This window comes from Oenanthe melanoleuca, chromosome Z (genome assembly GCF_029582105.1).
Source record: "Oenanthe melanoleuca isolate GR-GAL-2019-014 chromosome Z, OMel1.0, whole genome shotgun sequence".
NCBI lineage: Eukaryota > Metazoa > Chordata > Aves > Passeriformes > Muscicapidae > Oenanthe > Oenanthe melanoleuca.
In genome coordinates, this window is record NC_079362.1 from 53035789 (window position 1) to 53059289 (window position 23501).

At 37.7% G+C, this 23501-nt stretch overlaps 1 protein-coding gene across 1 annotated transcript in view; it reads left to right on the plus strand.

Annotated features, from left to right (window-relative positions):
• The window catches only part of SV2C (synaptic vesicle glycoprotein 2C), a 107222-nt gene that overhangs the window by 56704 nt on the left and 27017 nt on the right, over window positions 1-23501 (plus strand). The window contains exon 4 of the mRNA XM_056514750.1: window positions 6319-6470. Within this exon, the coding sequence (XP_056370725.1) occupies window positions 6319-6470 (152 nt within the window). The remainder of the gene's footprint in view (window positions 1-6318; window positions 6471-23501) is intronic.

Sequence of the window (23501 nt, forward strand, 5' to 3'; positions counted from 1 at the left end):
ACTCTGGTGGCTGTTAGCAATGAAGTTTGCAGAATGGGGGTGCTGTACCTGTTGAGACTCTAAATAGAGATCATTAATTTTGAAGAAAAAACAAAGATTGTTACCTTGGGACATTTTTCTTTTTTCTCTTCCCCCCCCATATCAGGGGACAATCCCTGCCCTGCTCCTGCTGCCCACACCATTGCTGATCCAGGCCAGGATGCCATTGGCCTTCTTGGCCCCCTGGGCACACCCTGGCTCATGTTCAGCTGCTGGCACCAGCACCCCCAGGTCCTTTCCAGCCACTCTGTCCCAGCCTGTGGCACTGCCTGGGGTTGTTGTGACCCAAGGGCAGGACCCAGCACTGGGCCTTGTTGAACCTCACACCACTGGCCTCAGCCATGATCCAGCCTGTGCAGGTCCCTCTGCAGAGCCTTCCTGCCCTCCAGCACATCAATAACCCACACAGCCTGGTGTCACCTGTGAACTGACTGAGGATGCACTCAGCCCCTTGCCCAGGTCATCAGTGAGGGCATTAAACAGGACTGCCACCAGTACTGAGCCCTGGGGAACAGCACTGGTGGCCAGCCACCACCTGGATGTAACTCCATTCTCTGCTGCTTTCTGGGCCTGGCCATCTGACAGATTTTTACCCAGTGAACAGTGCAACTGTCCAAGTCATGGGCTGCTAGTTTCTCCAGGATAGTGCTTTGGAAGATGGTGTCAAAGGCTTTACTAAAGTCCAGCTGGGCAGCATCCAGCATCTTTCCCTCATCCACCAAGTGGATGACCCTAAAATAGGAGATCAAGCAAGACCTGCTTTTCACAAACCAGAACCATGACAGCTGGGCCTGATCCCCTGGTTCTCCTAGATGTGCCATGTGATGGTGCAGGCTGATTTGCTCCATGACCTTCCTGGACACCCATCAGGCCTGCAGTTTCCCAGACCCTCCTTCTGACCCTCCATTGGTCAGATGGGCATCATATATCCCAACCTCCAGCCAACTGAGACATCCCCAGTTAGCCAGGACTGCTGGTAAATTATGGAAAGTGGGTCAGCGAGCTCGTCCACCAGCTCCCCTAGAACTCTTGGGTGGATCCTATCCTGGCCCACACACATGAGCATGTCTAAGTGCTGTAGTGGTCACCAAACATTTCCCTTTGGATTATGTGGGCTTCATTCTGCTTCTTCCCTCTGTCTTACAGATCAGGAGGCTGGGTACCCTGAGAACAGCTGGTCTGAAATTAAAAATTAAAACAAAGAAGACCCCAAGCTTTCGTTCACCCTTTGTCACTGTGTTTCCCCTTTTCTGTAGAAAAGGCTGGGTATTCTCCTTAGCTCACCTTTGTTGTTACTATATTTATTGAAACCCATTTTTTTGCCTTTTACAGCAGTAGATAAATCAAGTTCCAGTTAGGCTTTGGCTCTTCTGATTTTCTCCCTGCATGACCTCATGAAATCCCTGTACTTTTCCTGAGTAGCCTGCCTAGTCTTTCATAGATCATGAACTCTCTTGTTTTTTTCTGTAGTTTGGCTCCCTGTTCAGTCCAGCTGGTCTTCTTCCCTGCTGGACTAACTTTCAGCATGTGGTCCTAGACTTCTAGGATTTCTTTCCTGAAGAATATCCAGTGTTTCCTGGGCTCATTTGCCTACCACAACTACCTCCCAAGAGGCTTTCTCAACCAGGCTTCTAAACAGGCATAAGTCTGTCCTCCACAAGTTCAAGGGACAGGTTCTCCTTGACACTCCTCCCTTACTTCTCTGACAGTGAAAAGCCCTGTCATTTGTGATCTCAGTGGCCCAGAGTCTTCAACCATCCTATCACATCACCCACCAGACCTCCTCTGTTCACAAATAGTTCCAGTAGGGTGCCCTCCCATGTTGACATCAGCTGTGTTAAGGCATTATCATCCACACAATCCAGGACTGGTTCCTCTCCACTCTGTTGCTTTTCCAGCAGGCATCTGATAGGTTGAAATCCCCCAAAAGAACAATGGCCAGTGGTTGTGAGAGCTCTTCCAGCTGCTTCTAGACTATTTCACCTGCCTTTTATTCCTGATTTGATGGTCTATAGCACACACTGTCCGTGGTATTTGTCTTTCAAGTAAAAACTTGAAAAGAGGAATGAAAACAAAGAAGAACATCTACAAAAGAAAGAATTCATTAGCAGTGATTTTGTGATTATCAATATTACCACACATGAAAGCAATTTATCTGACATATCAGCAAATTATTTGCTATTATATGCTTGAATGTAAATTAAACTTGATTTTTTAAAATAGTGTTGGGTAAATATTGGGAATTAATTTTTTTTTTGTCAATTCATCTTCCATCAGAACTGACTGCTGTAGAGTTTAGTAAATTATCATGTGCATCTTTTTTACAAGGACTCTCTTGCTATTAATAGCACACAGGCCACTTATGTACCTGCAAGAAAACTTGCTTATTATAAATAGTGCAAAGAAACACTAGTATTTAAAAATGAGTACAATGGTCAGCAAAGCTTAGTCTTTAGTGCAATGCAGTTTTTTCTAGGGCTTTATCCAGCAGTTCTCCAGGAAAAGGTTGATCTGTTTGCTCACCTTTAGATACTTTGCCAGTCTAATGGCAGTTCTGAAAGAAAAACAACAGAGATATTTTTCAATGAGACTTGTGGTACTGGCGTATAAAACAGTTGAGAAGAAATGTTATGTGCAATTGAATTGGAAGGACAAGGAGTGATGGGCTGTTTCCAAATCTCTGAATCTGTGTTTTAAGCTCTATCACTTTTTAACAAATAGCAAATAACAAGGTGACGACTTGCAAATGCTGTCTCACGCAGACACTGTCTATTTTTAGTCTGGATGTTGTTCAAGTTTGAAAGAGAAGACAAGGTATTTCAGAAGAACACCATCCTACCTTGTGTATTTAGTATTCTGTAAGGGCTTTTTGTCCTAATTATCTCTATTCCTTGTATGCTGTTGCATTTCAAGCCCCTTTGGCTAGTGAATCTGCAAGTAAACAATAGCTTCTATCTGAAGCCAGAGGTTTCTGAATGCCTCACAGACGTGTTTTCATCCCAGCTGTCACACTGTGCAGTTGCCAAAATCTGTTGTGACAAACCACAGCTCTGAAGGTAGATTAGCAGACATTTATCATCTTTGTTTGTAACAAGGAAAATGCAAATGTATCTTAGCTTATTGTTTGTTTCACTGAATCCCAGTCTCCTAATACTCATCACTTAAATCTTCTTTTTGTTTCACCTTTCTAAAAATTTCACAGAACAAACATGAACTGAGAGAGCACATAAATACATAAATATGCATTGTCTCTTGCCCTGCCTCCTTCTGATGGGGTTTGCTACATAAAATGAAGAATAACTGAAAAGATCATTATTTATCATTCTTTTGATTGATATTTATGCTGTTCTCCCACATATAAACAATATGTGCAATAGCAAAAGGTTCCTTCTGTGTCTTCAGTGTTGTTCTGGCATATATCCCCACATATTTATAAAAAAAGCAAGGTTGAAGGCATACATCCTTGCATTTCACTTGAGAAGTCTGATCCTTATTGAGTGAGAGCACTTATTTTGGGCCCTTGATCTTGGCCCAGGCTCAATGAAGTTTTGCCTCTTGTTGGTATTAGATTGTGCCTCATTACAGAATGTGTTATTCAGGAGACAGATATCACTCAGGATCATCATCCCAGAGGCTTAGATCAGTGAGTTTTTTAATCTTTTAAAAATATTCAGACTCCACACAATTTATCTGTGAAGATACAAAAAAAACTTAGTTTTTGTACATGCTAACAAGATACATACTTTTTGTGATCCCTAAGGAAGTAGTGCATAGATTTCTCTCTGTTATCTGTGGGTAACATGTTTATATCCACTGGTTTGGTTAGGACAACTGAAGAGATAACAGAAGTGAATAACAGATGAGATAAAAAATTCAGCAGGTTTGAATAATTTCTGTATAGGAAAGTTAAACTCTTTCCTATTTTTAGAATTAATATTCTTCTCAGGTCAACATAGTTTTCATGAGCTTTTCATCTGCACAGGCAGGCATATCAAGAGAAAAATATAGTTTCATGTATAAAATAATTTTCTCTAAGTGACAATGAGCCAAATAATTTATAAGCACAGTAACAGCAAACAGCCTACTCTATGATACCAATTAATTGCCAGCAGACTTAACACTCTATCCTGTGGAAGAATAGCATTTGCATTTCCCTTAAAACAAAATATAAAGTCTTATTGAAAAATAAGTAGCAGCTCTGCTTTTAATCTTACTTGAAATTCACTCCTGTGCAGGCCACCATGCATTTCACAAAATGTTGGTGGGCAACAAAGAGGCAGCTGCTTTCAAACTTACAATGCAAAAATGTTGAGAATCGAATTCTGTTCCTTCCATATAAGTATGGAAGAGCTCACTGGGAGGCACTGGATTATTAAGGGTTTATACAAGCACAAGTGAAGATAGGATCCACCCTCAGTTTTGTTTTTTTTAAATGGTAAAAATTACATTCTTCCTTGCAGCTGTTGGGTGATTTGGTGATGGGTTTTTTAAATAAAAACTTTTGATAAGTTAATTCACAAATAGCACTAGCAGCTGAAGGATCCAAAAAATCCTCACAAGAGAGTGATGGAAGAAGTTAATGATGGAAGTGATGGAAGATTGGAGATACTCTGATCTTCTCTTGCCCAAGTCTTTGAGAGGTATTTTGTCTTTCTTCTAGTACTGTTCAGCATACTAGATACCATATTAGTTCTGTAATAGAAAATTACTGTAGTACCAAGAACAAGTTAAATTTTCTGCAAGTCAGTGAGACAGCAGGGCTTCCCCATCACAAGAAAATTAGTTGTGGTTCTGCTCTTAGCCATGCCACCTCAAGTTTTTCTCTGCCCAGGCTTTCAGGGGAAGCTCCAAGGACACTGTCTCCTGTATTTCCACCCATGAGAAGAAATGAGATACAGCCCTTGGCATTTAGTGATAGAACAGGGGAATGGCTTCAAACTGAAAGAGGGCAGGTTTAGGTTAGATATTTAGAAGTTATTTTCTGTGAAGGTAGTGAGGCACTGGAACAGTAATGCCATGCCATCCATGGCAGTGGTCAAGGCCAGGTTGGATGGAGCTGTGAGAAATATGGTCTAGTTAAGGTGTCCCTTCCCAAATGAAGGGATTGGCATCAGCTGATCTTCCAGGTCCCTTCCAACATAAAGCATTCTTTGATTCTGTGAAGAGCTGTATGAAGGGAACGAGAAAACAGAAGTCCCCTATACTAGCGTAACAGCTCAATCCAGCACTTCATCACAGTACATGAAGATATATTAAAATAAACTGTATGACTACAGCACTGAATTTTCTTAGTGAAGTACCATTTCTGTATTCATGTTTCTCTTATTAATATCTGTTTAAAACTATTCTGGGGTTTGCTGTTTACTTCCAGTTTGGAAGCTCCCAGATGACATTACAAATATGCATTTATCTTTAAAATTCACTTAAAAATCCAGACCATGCCGTATATTGCTTCAAAGTAGATAATCTGACAATATTTTCTTCATTGGAAAAAATTAAATCCACAAATACTTGTCCTGATGTAGAATATTAGGCAGATAGCTTACATAGTGAGCAGGTAAAGGTAGTAAAAGATGATTTGGAAACCAAGTACCAAATGTAATACGTATTTTGGGTTACTTCAATTTTTGGAGAACCAAGTTGAATCTTCTCTTTATTTTTTTTTCCAACTGACCTTCAGACAATGTTTATTTTACCATGAGAAAAAATGAATATTACATGAATGCATATGCTTTTCATTAAAAATTAAGTAAAAAGCCAGCATGGTGTTAGCTATTCACACCGTGCAACTGAGTATGTGTTCAGTATGTTTTGAACTGTGTGTAAAAAAACCCATTGGCACTTACTTCTTGGTTACCTAAATCATGGGAGGTAAGACTTAGAGAAATGCCTATTACTCTTTGTGAAAATGATTAATATTTTTCCATTAGGAGCAATGTACTTTGACACTTGTCAGTAGACTGCCATGATTTTGTAATGGTGAAAGTCAAGACTTTGTGCTGGTTTCTGTTTCAGTGACTGATACATTGACAATTCCCCTGAAACGTTCAATTAAATAAATAGTACATAGAATTTGCAAGGAAATATTTAACAAAAATTGCATCCAAACTGATGAAAGTTTTCTCTAGAATTCCCCAATACATAGTGCAATTTGTGAAAAAACACTTGCCAGAGAAGTTTCTTGTATTTGACGTTTTTGATGACTGCTGCTACGGGCTTGTTCAAACTTTTTCCAGTTGCTACTCTCTTGCTTAATCCATGATCTGTATCTCCTTTTAGGATTGGTGGAACTATGCCAACAGTCTTCTCCTATTTTTCGGAAGTGCTTGCTCGGGAGAAGCGAGGTGAACACCTGAGCTGGCTCTGTATGTTTTGGATGATTGGTGGCATCTACGCTTCTGCAATGGCTTGGGCAATAATTCCTCATTATGGTAAGAAAAGCCATAAAAGAGGAAAAGCCTCCTTGTGATTTGGAGGTCTTCTAGTATGAAAGTAAAGACCTTGAGGTATAGCTTAAAAAAGGGTCTTCATGTCTGTTCTCAAACTACTGACCCACCTGATAAAAAGAAATTGATTCCTTTCAGAGGATATAGTGGGAATAGCTTGTACGTCAAGTAAGAAATAATTTATTACAAGATGCAAAACTTCATCAATATCCATATTTAGTCAGATTCTTTAAATTACTGAAAACCTGTACACATGAAAAAGTAATTTGTTTTGTTGTTAAATCTGGAGAAAATTGATGTTGCGGAGAATTGCATCAGAGAAATTTTAAATTGCTGGAATGTCAAATTAGCAGTCCTTTTGGTACAGGAAAGATTGTAAATTAAACATTCTTGAGAAGAAAAGTAAAAACTTTTCTAAAGTTTGCAGCTCTGAAATCTGACATTAGTCTGAAAATAAAGCTGTAATGAATGTTTCTTAGTGATATTTTTAGTAGTGTAAAAACAAATAAATAGAATACAGTACATTTAAATGCTGATGGCAATGGCTGCAGTTATACTCACATGAAATACAAGCTGCTCTTTAACTGCCCTGATGTAATTAAATATAATATGGAGGTACAGATTAAATTCTTTGTCTGCTGGTCTTGCCTTTTAGAAGAGTCAAGTGCTCACAGGTCCCCAGTGCTGCTGAGACTGCTCAGGCATTCTTAAAAATCAGCTTCTCAAGCAGTTCTCTCTGCCAGGCCTTGAGTGAAATAAAGCAGCACTGTGAGTTAGATGGCATCCAAAGCAGCTTTCTTCAGCCAAGCAATGAGGTTTATCAAAGCTATGTTGTGAAGGTTTCCCAAAGTGATGGGAACATTTAGCAAGTGATAATGTCCAGAAATAAATTATAATAATGCAGACTAATCAAATACCAAGACTGTTGCATTAAAATTAATTTTAGGGTTCAGTAAACTCAACCTGAATCTATATCTTCAACCTTGCCTTTTGACTTTGAATTGCTGGAAGCAAAGAGAGGAGTTTGTGCTGACAAGGCACAATATGGATCTTTTTTTCCCAAGTAGTAAATTGCTACTGGATGTCAAGTACTTTTTGCTTTCCTATTTTATTTTCTTTATCTTTCAGTGGAAAATGCAAATGTTATGACAGACTTATTTACATAGGTTGTCTAATTTCATGTAGATTTTATTAATAACTTTATATCCTTTACTGAGGTGCTTTTAGAACATAACATAGCAGTGTATTTTAATACAGTGCACTTATACCAAAGCAGTGTCACTACAGGGAAAACATTTCTTCTTTCTTTAGCAGTGGAAGAATACCAGCAACAAAAAGGAGTGCTGCACCGATTTTTTTTGTTGTTATTCTTGTTGTTGCTTTTTCCACATGCAGAAATATTTAATGACATAAGAAAAAAGAAAGCAAAAAACAATTTCAAAACATAGTATGCTTTAGTGCTGGACATACAAATCACTACTTGCAGTTTGTTAAGGTAAGTTATAATGATCAAAACAAGGAAAAAAAAGTCAAGCCATGAACAGAATCCTTTTTCACAGTAAAAGAAGTAAGTTCATATATCATTTTGGCAAAATTAAACAGAACATATTAATGTGTTTTGATTAGGTCTTAAAACTGTCTTTACTTTTAAATCAAATTTTTTGTTATGTTTGATATGTAAAACCGAGTCTTAGTTCCTACTACTAATGTGAAATCTCTCCAGTTCAAGCAAACTATTTTGTAGTCACAATGTTGTGCCGAGCTCTCAGATGATGTAAAGGGCTCCCAGGGAAAACCCTGCTCCATTTGGGGAATGTGGTTTCACTTTTCTGTCCCCTCCTAGAAACATTCCAGGTCAAGCAAACACCCATGCAGGTGTCTACACCATTTGTATTGCATGTGTTTTCAAGGAGTCTCTTATGGTATTTTCACTTTCACAATTTCTACACAATTTCTACATAGTTTTATTTTGCCAAAATTAAGCAGAGATAGAGATTTTCCTCCAAATCACCTCCTGCACTTCTCATCATTCACATCTTCACTGATCAGGAAGCAAAACATAATTATAAACAACTCACCACTTTTAAACCACATTTATATTTGTGCATGGGTATTTCTGTGTTCTGTGCTTCTCATTTGACGAGTTCACAGTGTTTGTTTTTCTCAGCTGGACTTAGAATTGACCCAATAGCAGTGAATGAATCTCCATCTGTATATAAACCAATAAACTGCCATTAAGCATAGTGGAATTATTCTTATATTAATAGAAAGATATCAGGTCAACACAGTAGAATAATTTCGAATATTCTTGTCTTTCCTCTTTTACCAATGTATTAATTTCATTTGTACTCCTTCTTACATAAGCCACTTTTAAGAAGTCCTAGATTTGTAAGTATACAATATCTAGCCCAAGGCAGACAGTGAAGCTATGTATGAATGTTTGTCCATTGAACATTTAGCTATATCTTTCTGGGAGAAAATGAAGATTACTCTCTATATGTAACAGTTTATCTCTGTTGTTCAAACAGCATAGCAAAGTCTGAAACAGGAGTAATGCCCTGAAACACACAAAAAAAAGTGTTGATAACTTGTCTGGACATCAGTTAAATGAGGGATTAGTGTGATGTAGTGCTGCAGTGAGCACATATGCAAAGGCTAATATCATCTGGAAGAAAAGCATCCTGTAGCAAGGCTTTTTGATTTAGATATATGTTGGTCATTGTTTAAAAAATGAAAGTTCATGTAGACTTGTTCAAGGTTTCCTAAACTGAAGCTCAGGCTGTGAAGAAGAAACATCTGCAGAGAAAATCTTCTAATGGCAAATTTCAAAAATCACAGATTAGACTACTAAAAAGGAAATTCGTCTCTACAGTGAGAGTAGGTTTTTTTTCCTGAATATATGTTTTTCTGAGAGAGTAAGTTCTTTACAGTAACACATAAGACATAGAAGTGTTCAAATAATGCACTCACTCTTGTCTTGTCTCCTACTGGAAATTTTTGTATTAATTTCCTGGTCTGTAAAATATATTCACTTCTATTCTCTCTGAAGGTTTTTGCTTATTACTTTTCTCCTGTCAACATGATTGAATTAAAGGGAAGAAACTGGGACTTAACTTAGATAGGATAGAATTTAAGTTTTAAATACAGTTGTTACATAGTACTGATGTGAACTACCAAATGTATTTACAGAATCTTCATTCACTGGATGTCATCAAGGGCACAAGAAACTAGAGGCTGTCCTTAATAGTTTAAAACCACACAAAATTCACTTGACCCACCAATGGAGACCTGTTGCCTGTTCTTAATTCTATAATCAGATAAGACTTTTTGTAGGCACAGGGTCCATAATGGCTTCTATCTGAGTTCAAATGTGAGGAGAATGGACCAATCTGTTTTTCTTTTGAGTAAGAAGTGGCTTGCAAACTGGCCTGAAAAATATTTCTCAGTTTGTAGCAGAAGATTGTTGCTGTAAAGCAGTTCAATTCAACTGATGAAATTAACTCCACTGGCAAAGAAAATGATCCTTTTGTCACCCTTCTAGCATGGTGAGAGAACAGTTTTTGTTGTATTTTCCATGTCATGTTTGCTCTGGGTTTGTATCATCCAACTGAAGATATAAAAGAGAAACCTATCTTCAAAACTGAAATGAAATCCCCTTCTGCATGAAACCATAATGAGCTGTATTGTAGTAAAACAGGCAAGGCAGCAGAGCTTCATGCAGCAGCTATGCAGATGAGGAGATAAGAGAGCTACTGGCTCACTGTGCAACTCACAGCATGAGAAGCATCAGGCAGTGTTAATGGAGGAATTAACCTCTCAGCCTGCTGCAGATTTAACTGAGAACATGATGTGGAGCAGCAATGAAAATGAAATCCTTTTAACTCCCTTATTCTATCTAGGTTTTTGTTGGGCTAAAGGGTTTCTCAGTGTCACATGGCAGCAGTGATATTGGGTTAAAAATTCCCAGGCTAATGCTACTTACTGTCTGTGGGTTAAAGGCTTAGGAACAGCAAATGCTAGTACTTGATGAGTAATAAAAGCAGAAAGATCTTAGGAGGCATCCATCTTTCAGCACTTCTGGTGGGCAGACCTGGATCCTTTTGAGTGGTAGGAGATGTTAAGTATGGATTTAAAGACAGAGCTGGTATTTCTATCAAAGGAAGGTAGTATAGATAATGAAAAAGATTTTATAATGGTTTGTTAGTTAAGAATCTAAATGAAACTGCCATGAAAGTAATGAAACCTCAGGCATTGCAGGGGCCATTGTTGATTCTGATTTGGAGCAAGTTGATGCACCAGATGCTTCTCAAAGTTCCCTCAGCCCTGTTCTGTTAAACAGATCTATTCCTTCCCACTGTGTTGGGGTAGACCAGAAAACAGCAAATGAAAAAAAAAAAACCCTAGGGCTTAAAAAAAAATTAGAAAAAGAATGAGTAATAAATATTTCCAACACGCACAGGAAAATGCCTGTCTATCAAATTATTCTTGCTGGTAGCTCCAAATGGAAGACTGAAAGCTTCCTGGACAAATAACCCTGCATTGGTAGAAAAAGAAATTTAAGTTGATCCTTCTGTAATTTTTAAAATTCTGAACTCTGAATTTTAAAAAAACTTCAACTCCTTAATACGGTTTTTCTTTCCTGTTGTTTTCCTCAAACATGTCTCTAAAAATCTTCCTTTTCATAGTAATTCAGAACAAATTCATGCCATAGCAACAGCTGTTTGGGAAAAAGCTGAACCCAAGGTCGTTTTCTATTACATGGTGTATTTCTATTTTTTTGCAAAAGATATCTGAATTTCATCAGTTGTCCAGCACAAAGAGAAATGCCAAAGAGGATGGCCTGGGGAAGAAAATCATGGGTTTTTTCTAAGTTGTAAAAAGCCCATGAATGCACCAAGAAATTGTCAGAATTTGAAATCAATATATTGTCCTCTTTTTCAGACTTGGAGGGAACAGGTGAACCAAAATTTGAAACCAAGAACAAATCTTCAAATTTGCCTCATGCAATTTCCTTTCTGATATATCTTTTGTCTTCAGAATCAGCCTTAACAAATGAAAAGTACCACTTAAGGTTTAAAGAAGTTAGAGCTTTGTTACGGTTGACTCTGCATTTGTTGTGAGACTGCATCGTGCTGTACAAATGGAATAGATCAGACACAAAGGCATCTATGAAAGCATAAAGCAACATCTGTTAATCTGTTTTACATTTCTCTAAGAGACAAAGTGACTGATCCCCAATATGCTTGGCTTGCCCCCTGCAAATACTTTGTGCACTTACATTAATCAGGTATTCTGCAGATGAAACTATATCTATACTTATAAAAATCTGTGCTAGTTAAAGTGTGTGTGTACAAGGCAGTTTCAGTGTTAACTTCAGTTATCAACTTCTGCTTGTGAATTGTTCCTCATTTGAAATAATACTATTAAATTAGATTACACTGAATGTGTTCTTTAAAAAAATCTTCATCTTTAGGAAAAACAATAACAGCAGAATACAGCAGAATTTGGAAGAGCTGCTTATGCAAATCTAGCCAGGAGAGCAAAACAAACCACTTTATCAGGTTTTTTATTTTCTGTGCTCTAATGCAGAGTTTGACATGGTCATTTCAATGTTTATATTTGCAAGCCCTAGAAGTTTAAGTAGCTTTTAGCACATCTGCTTAATGAGCACTGAAGATGCTTGTTAGTGAGCTTCAAATATAACCTTTTCCTTGGCACCTTAGGTTGAGGGTGAAAGAGAAAATTTGTTTATGGAGAGATTGAGTAAAAATCTAGCAAATTGTTTTGTGAGCAAGGAAGATATGAGTCTCAGTTTCCTAGGGGTTTCTGTCAATCCTTTTATCCTGTCAAACTCCCTTCTGCCCTCTCTTCCCCTCTGCTGCTTACAAGGCACCACAGCAATCCTTTTAGTTTGTCCTTGCTTTTTCTAGAACCCCTGCAGCTGTAGTCTCTACAGCTCCCCTTTCTTTCCCTCAGAACCCTGCTACAAGAAGCATATCCACATTCTCTCCATGCTCCCTGGTGGAATTCAGCCATGCTCTGGGCTAAATGCTCTCAGGCAGAGGGCCAGCCAATAAATAGGGTGGCTGTGCTGCTCCCTATCCCCAGGTAGGCTCCAGCATTCCTGAGGGACCCCTGATACCTTTTCCTTCATCTCATACTTCACAAGGCTTTGGAGAATGCGACTATCTTTGGAACTATTACTTTCTGTGACATTTGATTGAGGTAGCTCAATGGCTTTAAAGAATGCTGATGGAGGCACTGACGGGTGAACAGTCTGTTGCCATCAACATCATTGTTCAATGCCATAAACATAATTTTCCAAAGAAACCATAGTAATAGTCAATCTTTCTTATGACAATAAAATTGTCAACTTGTCAGCATCACTCTCAATGAAAATTCAGTTTCATGCAATGAAATAGCCTTGGGTATAATTTAAGGAAAATTACATCCAGGTTACTAAAGCTGCCTTAGAAACCTGCACAGACTGACCAGCAGAAGTACCTGCAGTGTCAGGCATTAACCTTGCTTTTCAATTTTAGAAACAAGGAAGATGCTAATCTGATAAGATTTCTTTGTTAATATTTTTAATGTTAATCACCAAAAAACCTGTGTTTATTTTGTGATTGGCCTACAACAGATGAAAAATTAATGTGATTATGCATATTCAAGAATACATTAATTTACTCTGGAACATAGTATGACAGTTTAAATTTGTCAACCATACTAAAATATTATTTCTATGGGTTGTAAAGCTATTTGCTTTGAAGACCTTGGTAATTGTCCTTTTAGTAACAGTTTATTTTCACTTTAATAATCTGTCTAGGGATTGCATATACAATTGGAATATAATTTCTCAATTTGCAGTCCAGCTGCCTTTAAAATAAAATCAACAAAATCAATTGCAAATTACATTGGATTTTTTTTTTTCTTCAGAAGCTTGTTACCTCTTTTTCTCAAAGGAAAATATTTCATGTTACTCTTGAAAATCATGCCTGCTTTAGTGAGGGTCATTCCATTGATGTCTATTCAAATGCTTACCAGAGTATCTGAATACAGCATCTGACTATATTCTTTCTACTCATACTTGTAGGAGAGGAACTTTGGCAAAACCTGATCTACCTCCCTTACAGTGTTTGTGCACTTAATATTTCCAAGACAGCTCTGGTCTTACACCTTACAAAGATGTCAGGAGAAAACAGTATGAAATGAGCAGTAATAAGTATGAAATAGTCTAATAATGAGCAGCATTAATATTTCAAAGTGAGAGCTTTAGGCTGAAGTTTCCATTCCAAATTTCCTCAGCTTTGGTGCTGGGCAAGGTGAAGAAACACTGCTTTCTACCACTCACTGTTCCTTCCTGGCAGTTTGCATTGGTATTTCCTTTTTAGTACCGGGGAAATTTGATTTTAGGCATTGATACCACTCTTAGTTGTTTCATGAAAGTGGCATTGCCATATAATAAAAAACATAAGGATTTAATAAAGAGGTATCAAGGTAAGGATTTTATATTCTTTTCTTTTCCCACAGAAACATTATTTAGCTCAGTCTGATACAAAAATTTCATTCGTTTATGATTCTAGATTATTGAGGAACTCATGAAGCTGTATAACATAAAGAATGCACATTAATTCTCTATTTTCTTAATAGATGGTATTTTCATTGTTTTCTTTGATAGCTGCATTTCAAACACTGTGACTGTCTGTTCATAGGCAATATCCACCATCCACCTCCCCACTGCCACTATGATAGGCTGAAAATCATTAGTACTTGATTTGAGCACGCAAAAAATATTTTGTTGGAAGTTTGGACAAGGCTTGAATTCAATACTTCTGACCCCTAGTTCACAGAATGTACAGAAAGGCCCTACAGTCTGTACAGTAAGGTCAGAAATGTGACCAGGCTTGTTCAATTGACTGCTGTTAGATTAGAAGGTAATTCCTAGAATGCACATTGGCTCTGATAATTTGATCACATAAACTACCTGCTTAGTCTACCTGTCTCTCTCACAGTGATAGGATATTGATCCTTTTTGATTTAATTTTTTTAAAGAGAAAACAAGGGGCAAGTTAACTAGCAAAAAAAGAGGAAATAAGACTTAAATCACAGCACTGAAATGCTCATTACAAAAAAAAAAAAAAAAAAAAAAAATTCTTGCAACACCCTGTGAACAAATAAGTATAATAGATTTAAATTTTGAAAGGGTTTATTGAATTGTGGAGATATTCTGTTGTTACACTTCAGCAGCACACAAAAGGTAAAATGTGTATCACTCGTAAAAGGCATATCCTCTTGGTATTCTTCAAATATTGTTCCAGCATTTCAATTAATGCTTTGTTTCTACGTTAAGCTAGATAAGGAGGCCCCATTTTCTTTTCATAAGCTACAGTGTTTCACTGTGCCTTTTACTGATTGTCCTTTTTGATTAATTGCTTCTCTTTCCTTCTTTTCCATGAGCCCATTATTTAAATATCCTTAGTCCAGATGCACATAAATCACTGGGAGTCCTGGAGCAAGACAAGAACACTTACATTTTAAATTAATTTCCACATCTAACTGCTGCTTTTAGTAGTGTCTGCAACAATGCATCACATCAAACACAGCTCCATTTGTGATATCAGGGCTGTGGATAGACCACACACTAGCTTGTGTGGAGGGCGCCACACAAGAATACATAGATATCATTGTATCTGGGTTTTGTGTATGGAGAGGACAACAATATGAAGAGATTTTGTTGCAGACAAGTGTTTCCCTATAGACTTCCTTCATAATGGCTACTGCACAGGGCATTTGACAATTTTGCATTGTCCTCTTACAGAAGTGGATTCTGTCTGCTCTCAGTGATTTTCTCTATTGTAGTCCAGATGCCAAAATTAATACAAAGACATTTTTCAATTCTTAAATAAAGTAGTGGAAAACTACTAAGCACACGTAGGAGAAAGTAGGTAAAAAACTTAACACAAATTTGAAGTTACATACAGATGAAGCTCATACAAAGTTTGAAGCACATTTTAGTGACATTTAGTTGCATAGCCCTGGTGCCAATATTGGCCATGTTGTTTTGAAGCCCTGACAGCAGAATCCCTGTCTCCCCCACTTCTGACATTAATTGCATCTGTTTGAACCATCATCTCTGGAAAGCTTGACATAACCTTTTCTTAGACTGACAAGCCTCTAAGTTGTGATGTTGTCAGTGTTGTTGCTGGCAGATTTTACTCTTTGTTTTGTAGGTTGTGAAGTGCCTCCATTGAACAGCTGCACAGAGCCAGACTCAAGCCAGGACTTTGTAGAAATGCATGAGTACATAAATCTCTGGGGCCACCGACTCAGTCAGCCAAACAGTCAGATCAATTATGTGCCACAGTCCTTGTAATGAGATTTTCAGCTACATATTAACCCTTGGCAGCCTGATTTATTTATTTATTTATTTATTTATTTATTTATTCATTTATTTATTCATTTATTTAATCTGAGTACTTGAAACGTCATCTTTATTAAGTCTCAATTGTAACTTTGATGTGGTTATTGAATAGATCTTACTCATATTGGAAAAATAATTTTCAATTTTTAGGCTCTCTTTTATCTGGTTGTCAAGCTAAGAAAGTTCAACTACTGCTAGTTTTTGCTAGCAGGATTTTCATAAAATGCTTCTAAACCATATGGCCACACAAAAAAATTAAGATTAATCTTTCTTCCATAGTTAGCCTTAGCTAGCTACACAGTATTCTACAAATCCCTTTAAAAGGTTTCTGTTGGTCATTAAACTCAGAATGGCTTTAAACCACTGACCTATAGGCATCCCATTACTATTTTTTTCTCCTAAGTCAATGGCATTACAAAGGCATTATTAGGAGGATTCAAAATGTATATATAAAAGAGCATCAGAGCAGTAACAAAGTATTTGCTACCGCAGGACTTCAAATGGCACCATATAATGTAGCTTTATATTTGGTCTTCAACTACAAGCAGAAAATTTTCTGAATCAAATTTATATGCAGAAATGTGACAAAAGCAGATATTTAAAGGAAAATAAAACATTTAAGCTTTTGATTATTTATCATAGCTCTTTTCATGTTTTGCAGCTGAATCCTGGACAAAGTTGACCTGTGTTTTTCTGCACTCATTTCCAGCAGACTTGGACAGTTTACTCTGAACAAGGGCCATGAGTGCACATAAGAGAAGTTCAGAACATTTTAGCCTATAATATGCATATTTACTGAATTTAAACAGATATGTGGTGTTCCTTATTTTAAATTTCAGGAGTTTGCAATATACTTAAGTTTCAGGAGGGATTTTGCTCTGATTCGTATTTTATAAACTATGGGCTAGAGAAGAAGAAAATTATTTTGTGAACGCACAAAGTAGAATATTTTAGAAATGCTGATTTAGCATCTAAGCAGAAGATTAGAGATATGCCCTAGCAAGCTTTCAACATCTGTGCTCATTAACCAAGGATGCTAAGAAGGGAGCATATACTCACTTCACAGGGAATATAATGGTATTTGCATTCAGAATAAAGCCATGTTGAAGTTACTCAGGCTCAATTGCTGGTAATGGGTGTTTGAAGTCTGGTAAAATGACAGGACAGAGACAAAACTATTATTGGTGATCAAAGTCAAGATATTGCAATGCCATGTTTAAGTGCTTTTTTGGCAGGTTTCCAGTCCTGTAGGATAGTTGCATTACAATTGGGTTCAGAATTCCTAAGGTGCAAAATTGTTTCTTGTATGGTGGTGGAGACCTTACACCAGCGTGACATCTTAGCAAAGTGCATTTCCACTGTTTCTCCCTTGCTTGAGAATGGAAACTACTCAGTGACCAAAGTTAAACAAACAGAAGTGCAGCATTGCAGATCTGTCTCCACTCCTCATCAGTGACTTCCTTTGTTCCTTTCCACTTAGAGTGGAATGCTTTACTCTTAGCCCTTAATTTCATGAGGAGTCATGTCTTTGGGTGCAATGAATAGTTAAAGTTGGGATCAGTCTTGGAAAGGTTCACAAAGTTCTGTATGGAAATCACACATCAGTCAAGCACACCTCCTGGGTCAAAAGGGTATTGGATAGCTACCCTAAATCTCTTAGGAATGAGGAGCAGGCATATCAAGAAACCATGTAGAAGCTTTAGACAAATTGGATGTGTCTCACAAATTTAGAGAAAACACAGTGAAACGAGTGCTTCTTCTGAAGAGAAGCCCTCCAGTTATACCTTTTGCTATTGACAAATGAACACCAGTGGGTGAAAGTGGAGACACAAAAAAAAAAAAAAAAAAAAAAAAAAAGAAGAAGAAGAAGCAGCAAATTTTTTATTAAAAAATCCCAAAACAATCCAAAAGGATGCGCTCAAGGCACAGAAAAAGATTGAATAAATGTTAGATACTGGAATTTCAAAACCTTTGCCCACCAGACCATGTGGCCAGGAGGCAAGGATGGTGGCTGCCCTCTTTGTCTCAGGGAAGGGGAGGAGCAGGAGTTTGGGCAGCCGCTTGGACAGAGTCGATGGGAACCTTTCTGGCCTTAGTCTCTTCCTTGCAGCTGGCAAAATGGGTTTTCTCACGTTGGTTCAGCTTCTCTGAGGTCTCGGGTTCAGGGCGGCTCCCTGCTGAAGGGACCAAAACAAAAAAATTAAACCCCAAGCAAAGGGAAAAAAAAAAAAGCCCAAACCAAAACAACAAAAAGAGCTGCTGAGAGAATTCTCGGTTCAGCTTCCAGATTAGGGGAAGGGGAAAAAAGCCAAACTTTTTGTTTCAAGGTAGCAAAAACCTAATCTGACAAATGGATCAGTGTAGCATTCCAGTCCACTCTGCCCGCAGCACACCCAAAGAGAGGGTTTGAACCAAACTAAGCCCAAGGCTCCACACCCCACTCCTGGGACCATCTCAAAGCTGCAGCAGCCATTTCTGGGAATAAAGCAGATGGTTAGGGGATAAAGTATCATCATAAAATCACCCCAAGGCATGATGTCTATCTTTTCCTGCCTTATGGGATAATGGCTTTGCACTTCCTGTCAATGTCTTTATGGATGTCGTAGGTTGCAATGTAAAGATATGCCCCAAAGTATTTATTCTATCACCATCTGCTGAAAACAGGTGGGGCAGTGATTCCTATCTCTGTGGGAGATATCCTCTGCTAATGGGCCACTTGTTAAAAAACAGATGGGACAAAGTTTTATATTTTTCCCATGACCCATCCTCCCTCCAGGGAGATATCTTCTGTTAATGGGCTATTGTGTCCCACTGTATGACTGATAAAATTATATCATCCCATTGAGAGATGTTCCATCCAGGGGGAGGAGCCAAACATTTCCTACCTAGATAAAAAAACTAAGATTTGGAACACCAAAGCAGCCCTTACTCACTGGTTTCCAGAGGGCAAGAGCTACCAGACCTTTTCTACATGATCACTACTTCAACAAGACCACTTCATCTGGACTGCTACCGTCACCAGAACTAGTGGGGTGTCAAGTTGTATTCTGACTCTGTCAGTGTTTTATTTTTCATACTACTGCATGTAGTTTACTTTTTTTTTTTACTTTTTTTTTTTTCCCCATTAGATTTTATTTTTGACTTGGAGTCTCTCACTGGCTTTGCTTTCAAAACCATTACAGTGGATTTTAAGAGTACAGTCTCTTCCAAAACTATCTGTATTTTGGTTCTTATTAATATCTTATTTTTACACTTCTTTAGTGTTACTGATATCTTATAGCATTGAGTTAAGATTTAACCTTAGTAAGTATTACTGTTCCTGTTTTATAGATAGAGATGCATCCTATAAATACAGAGAAAACCACAATAAAACATGACAGATTGCAAAAAAATTGCCATGTAATTGGATGATGTTATGGAGGGTGGTGGCTTGAAGGAAAACTAAAGTGAATAATAACATGTAAGCCTCTGTGAAAGATAACTTAAGAGGCAGAGAAATCTTCACCTCTTCTCAACTGTTTTAATGTCAACAAATTCCAGAATGTTTCCTGCCAACTGTACAAAGTCAAGGGCTTTTTGGTTTTTTTTAACATGGTATTTATCTACAGAGGTGGTAATTTGTTTTAGCGCAGCTTTATGTTAGTTAAAAAGGAAATTTTCCAGCTCTGTGAACTATGTGTGAATGCTCTTGCTATCATACCTTCTCAGTCATATAGTAAGGGCTGAAAGGCAAATACTATTTTGAAAATACCTTAAGCTGCTTCTTGTGAATACACTTTACTCTTTTTCCATTGTTTGCTATACCTGTTGGAACAGCTATAACTTCTGAATAGTTGTTGGGAGAGTCTCCTGAAGGAGGGTATGTAGGGTGAATATGAAGAAAATTTATAATGGTCAATTTAGTTTGCAAGTCCTGGCTTTCTGGTTCTGTATAGCTTTTCTTCTGCCCTATTAGACTTCATAACATATGAATGAATAGTGACTGATCTTGTCATATTCATGTTTGTGTTTTATTTGGTTGGCCCAGTATCATTCCTAATAAAAAAACTGAGGTGCAAGAATGGCTTCCTTTGTTAAACTCAAGATACAGGCATGTCATTCCCATTAGCCCAGTACTGGTAAGAGCCTGCTTCAAGACCCCCACAAGTTTCAATATTTATCTACAAGAAAGGCAAGAGCAATTCTGATTTCATAATCATAAACAGACCAGTAATTAGACACCCTTTGCCACTTCTAGCATCTACTAGGAGATTAGATAGATAACATGACCAGACTGTTGGGTACCTGCTTTTTTCTCATTAGGCAGTATCCCTTAATTCTTTTATTGAAGTCTGTTTCTCTTTTCTTAATTTTAAATATTATCTTCTTGACTGTATTAACTACTGTTAGTTATGGCATCTTAATATAGACATACTTCAGGGCCAAATGCAAGTCAGATTCCAGACAGAACATTTCAAACCATGCATACAACAACTTAAAAATTTCCCTTACCTTGCCCCCACACCTACCTCCACCCTAGCATTTTTAAATGTTTTGATTCAAAACTGATTTTATGGGTTCTTTTCTTCCTATCAGGCATTAGCATTTCCATGTCAAGGAAACAAACCTAACTCTGTTGGTATTCCACAGAGCCTAAGATTAAGTGAAAGCATTACTTGTCATTACTAAACCTCGTATTTTGGGCACATATCATGCTATATCATTGTCTGAAATATGAGGATACGTGAACTTTCTCCTCAACTTCAGGGCAGCTGTACAGCAGGTATTAGAGAAATTTTAAGGATGAGCTGTTGATATCACTGATCAGAGGTACTACACCTGTACCACAGTGCTATGCAGTAATGTGTTTGATAGCACTTGGGAGCAAATTATTTTTTATGCAAGATAAGTTCTTGCAGCTGACCAGGGCATTATCTGAATAGAAAATACTGGAGTGAGTGGAGACCAGATTTTTGAAGGTTTTCAGATAAACATCAATGCCAGCACAGAGGAGTGACTTGGGTCTGTGCTTACAAACCCCTTCCTCTGTGACAGAGTAAATATGTCTTCAGAAAATGCCTCGTTCTTCTCATTACAGTTTTAAGTGTCAGCAGACCTATTCTGATTCTAAAGTGTTTGCAAAATACATCTGTTGAACACTTTTACATTCTTCTTCCATTGAACTGGTGATCCTCAAGGGCTAACTGGATCTAGCTAGAGAACCTTTGTTAAACTCCCTCCATCATGGCCTGCCACACTTCAGCTATTTAATTTCTGAATTCCTTCTCCAGAAATTACCAGCAGCTGACCTGCTGAGACTAGGTTTGTAGAGTATGTATCTATCTACACAGGCTAAAAATAACACTGCTTTTCCCATGTGATATTAATAATTTAATCACAGAAAAGACAAGTGTTCTACTTTGTGCTACTGGAATTTCACAGTAATGCAACACAGAAAAATTCTGAAAGCATTATTTCTGCGATTGTATAAAATCATGGTTTTCATACAGTTTTGTAAAAATGTGTAGCAGATCTTTCTCAGCTACATAACTTACCTAAACTTTTCTTTTTTCAGTTTTAGTGATCTTTCAGCTTTATTCTAATGAGTATCACTACAATATTCAGTCTCAAATCCTAGATGACACTGACAATTAAACTTGGTAATTCCAGGGCAGAAAAAATAAAAGTGCAATAATATGGCATTTAAGTGATTCAAGCTTCAAAATATTTCCAGTACTTATAATTTTGCTTTAGCTTAGATTTGGGAAATACTCAACAAAACAGCAGCATTTGATAGTAAAAGCCTTCCTGCAATAGTTTTAAGCTTTATTTGTATTGAATATGGTAACAGTGCCACCAAGTGACAATTTAGAGCAATCGTGCTTCTTAGTTGCTGTAAATATTTCAAACAAAACCATTGAGAACAAAGTCTAGAAAGCTGACTTCTGACCAAAGGTTGTGTAGTAAAACCTAAATAAGAAAAGCTATAAAATCATGTAAATTATTCCTTGGAAGAATCTGTGAAGTCTATTAATTACTGTAAGTTCTTTCCTTCTCTTTCTTCCCCATCTGTAGTTTTAAGTATGTTTCCTGCATCTCCTCCCTCCATTGATCTGGTGTAAGACAGAAATCTGTGAAAAATTGGATTTTGGCAATTTATGACACTGCCATAAAACTAGGTTCTCCTATTCATACTGAATGACCAACAAAAATGCCCCAATGCTCAGTCTTTAGCTAACCATGCCAGAAAATCACAATATTTGATTGGATTTTCTTTACCAGCTTTAGTGTTTTAGCAAGGTGTTCACACCTTTATTCCTCTGGTACATATAAACTGTCTCCTTGCCAGCCAGTATTTGTACAGAGCCTGTGGGCACCATGTTTTTCATTGCTCACATTGCAATTTAGTGTAATGCATGAATTTGTAGAGACTTACCATGTTCCTTGCAACCTTTATTGTGGAAAGTTAAGTAAATCATCCCCATAAATCTGTTCTCTAGTAGCTTGTCTGCTGTAGGAGAGGATGCTTGTGCTTGAAGATACTTGCTGTTTATCAAGTATTATACATTCAGAAAAGCCATCTTAATGTGGATAGGTTTCCCTCTATAAATACTCAGAAAGTCTATGGCAAATTTTCTTTTCTCTCCTTTGGAGCAAGAATTTTATTATATCCTTTCATCTATTAATATTATGGAGCTGATGGCATGCTGTATTGTGAGACAAGATTTTGTTGACATTGTGCTCAACTCATAAATTGGTGATTGGATACAGATTAGCATCTTGTACATTTTGATTTTGCTCTGCTGTGTGCCTCTGTGTTTCTGTAACCAGTAATTGCCATGTCTGTGATTCACTTGGGCTTTTCCAGCAGTCAGGAAAGCAGGAGGGTGGTATTCAGCACAAAGGTTCCTGCAGCAGCTCCAGATTCAGCCACCAGGGGTTTTGGGTCCCTCTACAGTACATTACTCCCAAAATGCATTTGGACCAAATGTTTTGCAATTGATAAAACACTGGCCCCCGTTCTCAAGATTAATGACTCTGGAATACAGCATAGCCAGGGAGCAAGGGTGAAGGTCGGCTCCAGCTGCTGAGCAGGGCACTGAATGCAGCCATGTAGGGCTGCTGTGCCTCTGCTGTTCTGCCATAAATCAGGGGAGAAGGAGATTGACTTACAGCCAAGAACACAATTTCATTTAGTTTCAAGACTTGCGTACAAAAGGAATGAAAGCCACTTTGTGAGCTAAATTCAGAGCTGCTCTAATGGCTCCATTATCCAGATTAGCTCATGACCTGGGGAAAAAGGATGTGTTAAATATAAAAATAAATCCATACTTGCTGTGCGTTTGAAACACATGTTTGTTTTGCTGGTCTAGCGCTGGTGCTGGAATAGATGGGAGGAACAACCTCCAGAAAGCTCTGCTGCAGTTCCAGGATTTTTTCTACAAATTGCTTTTTATAATCTTGACATTCGTCTTTACCATTAATTCAGCAGATGTATTAAATCACAAGATGAATTGCAGCAGCTAATACAGTCCATAATGAAAAAGATGGAACAAAAGCAATAAAAACTATAATGAACATTTCACTTGACATGTCCCTCAGGTATTTTGAGGAGT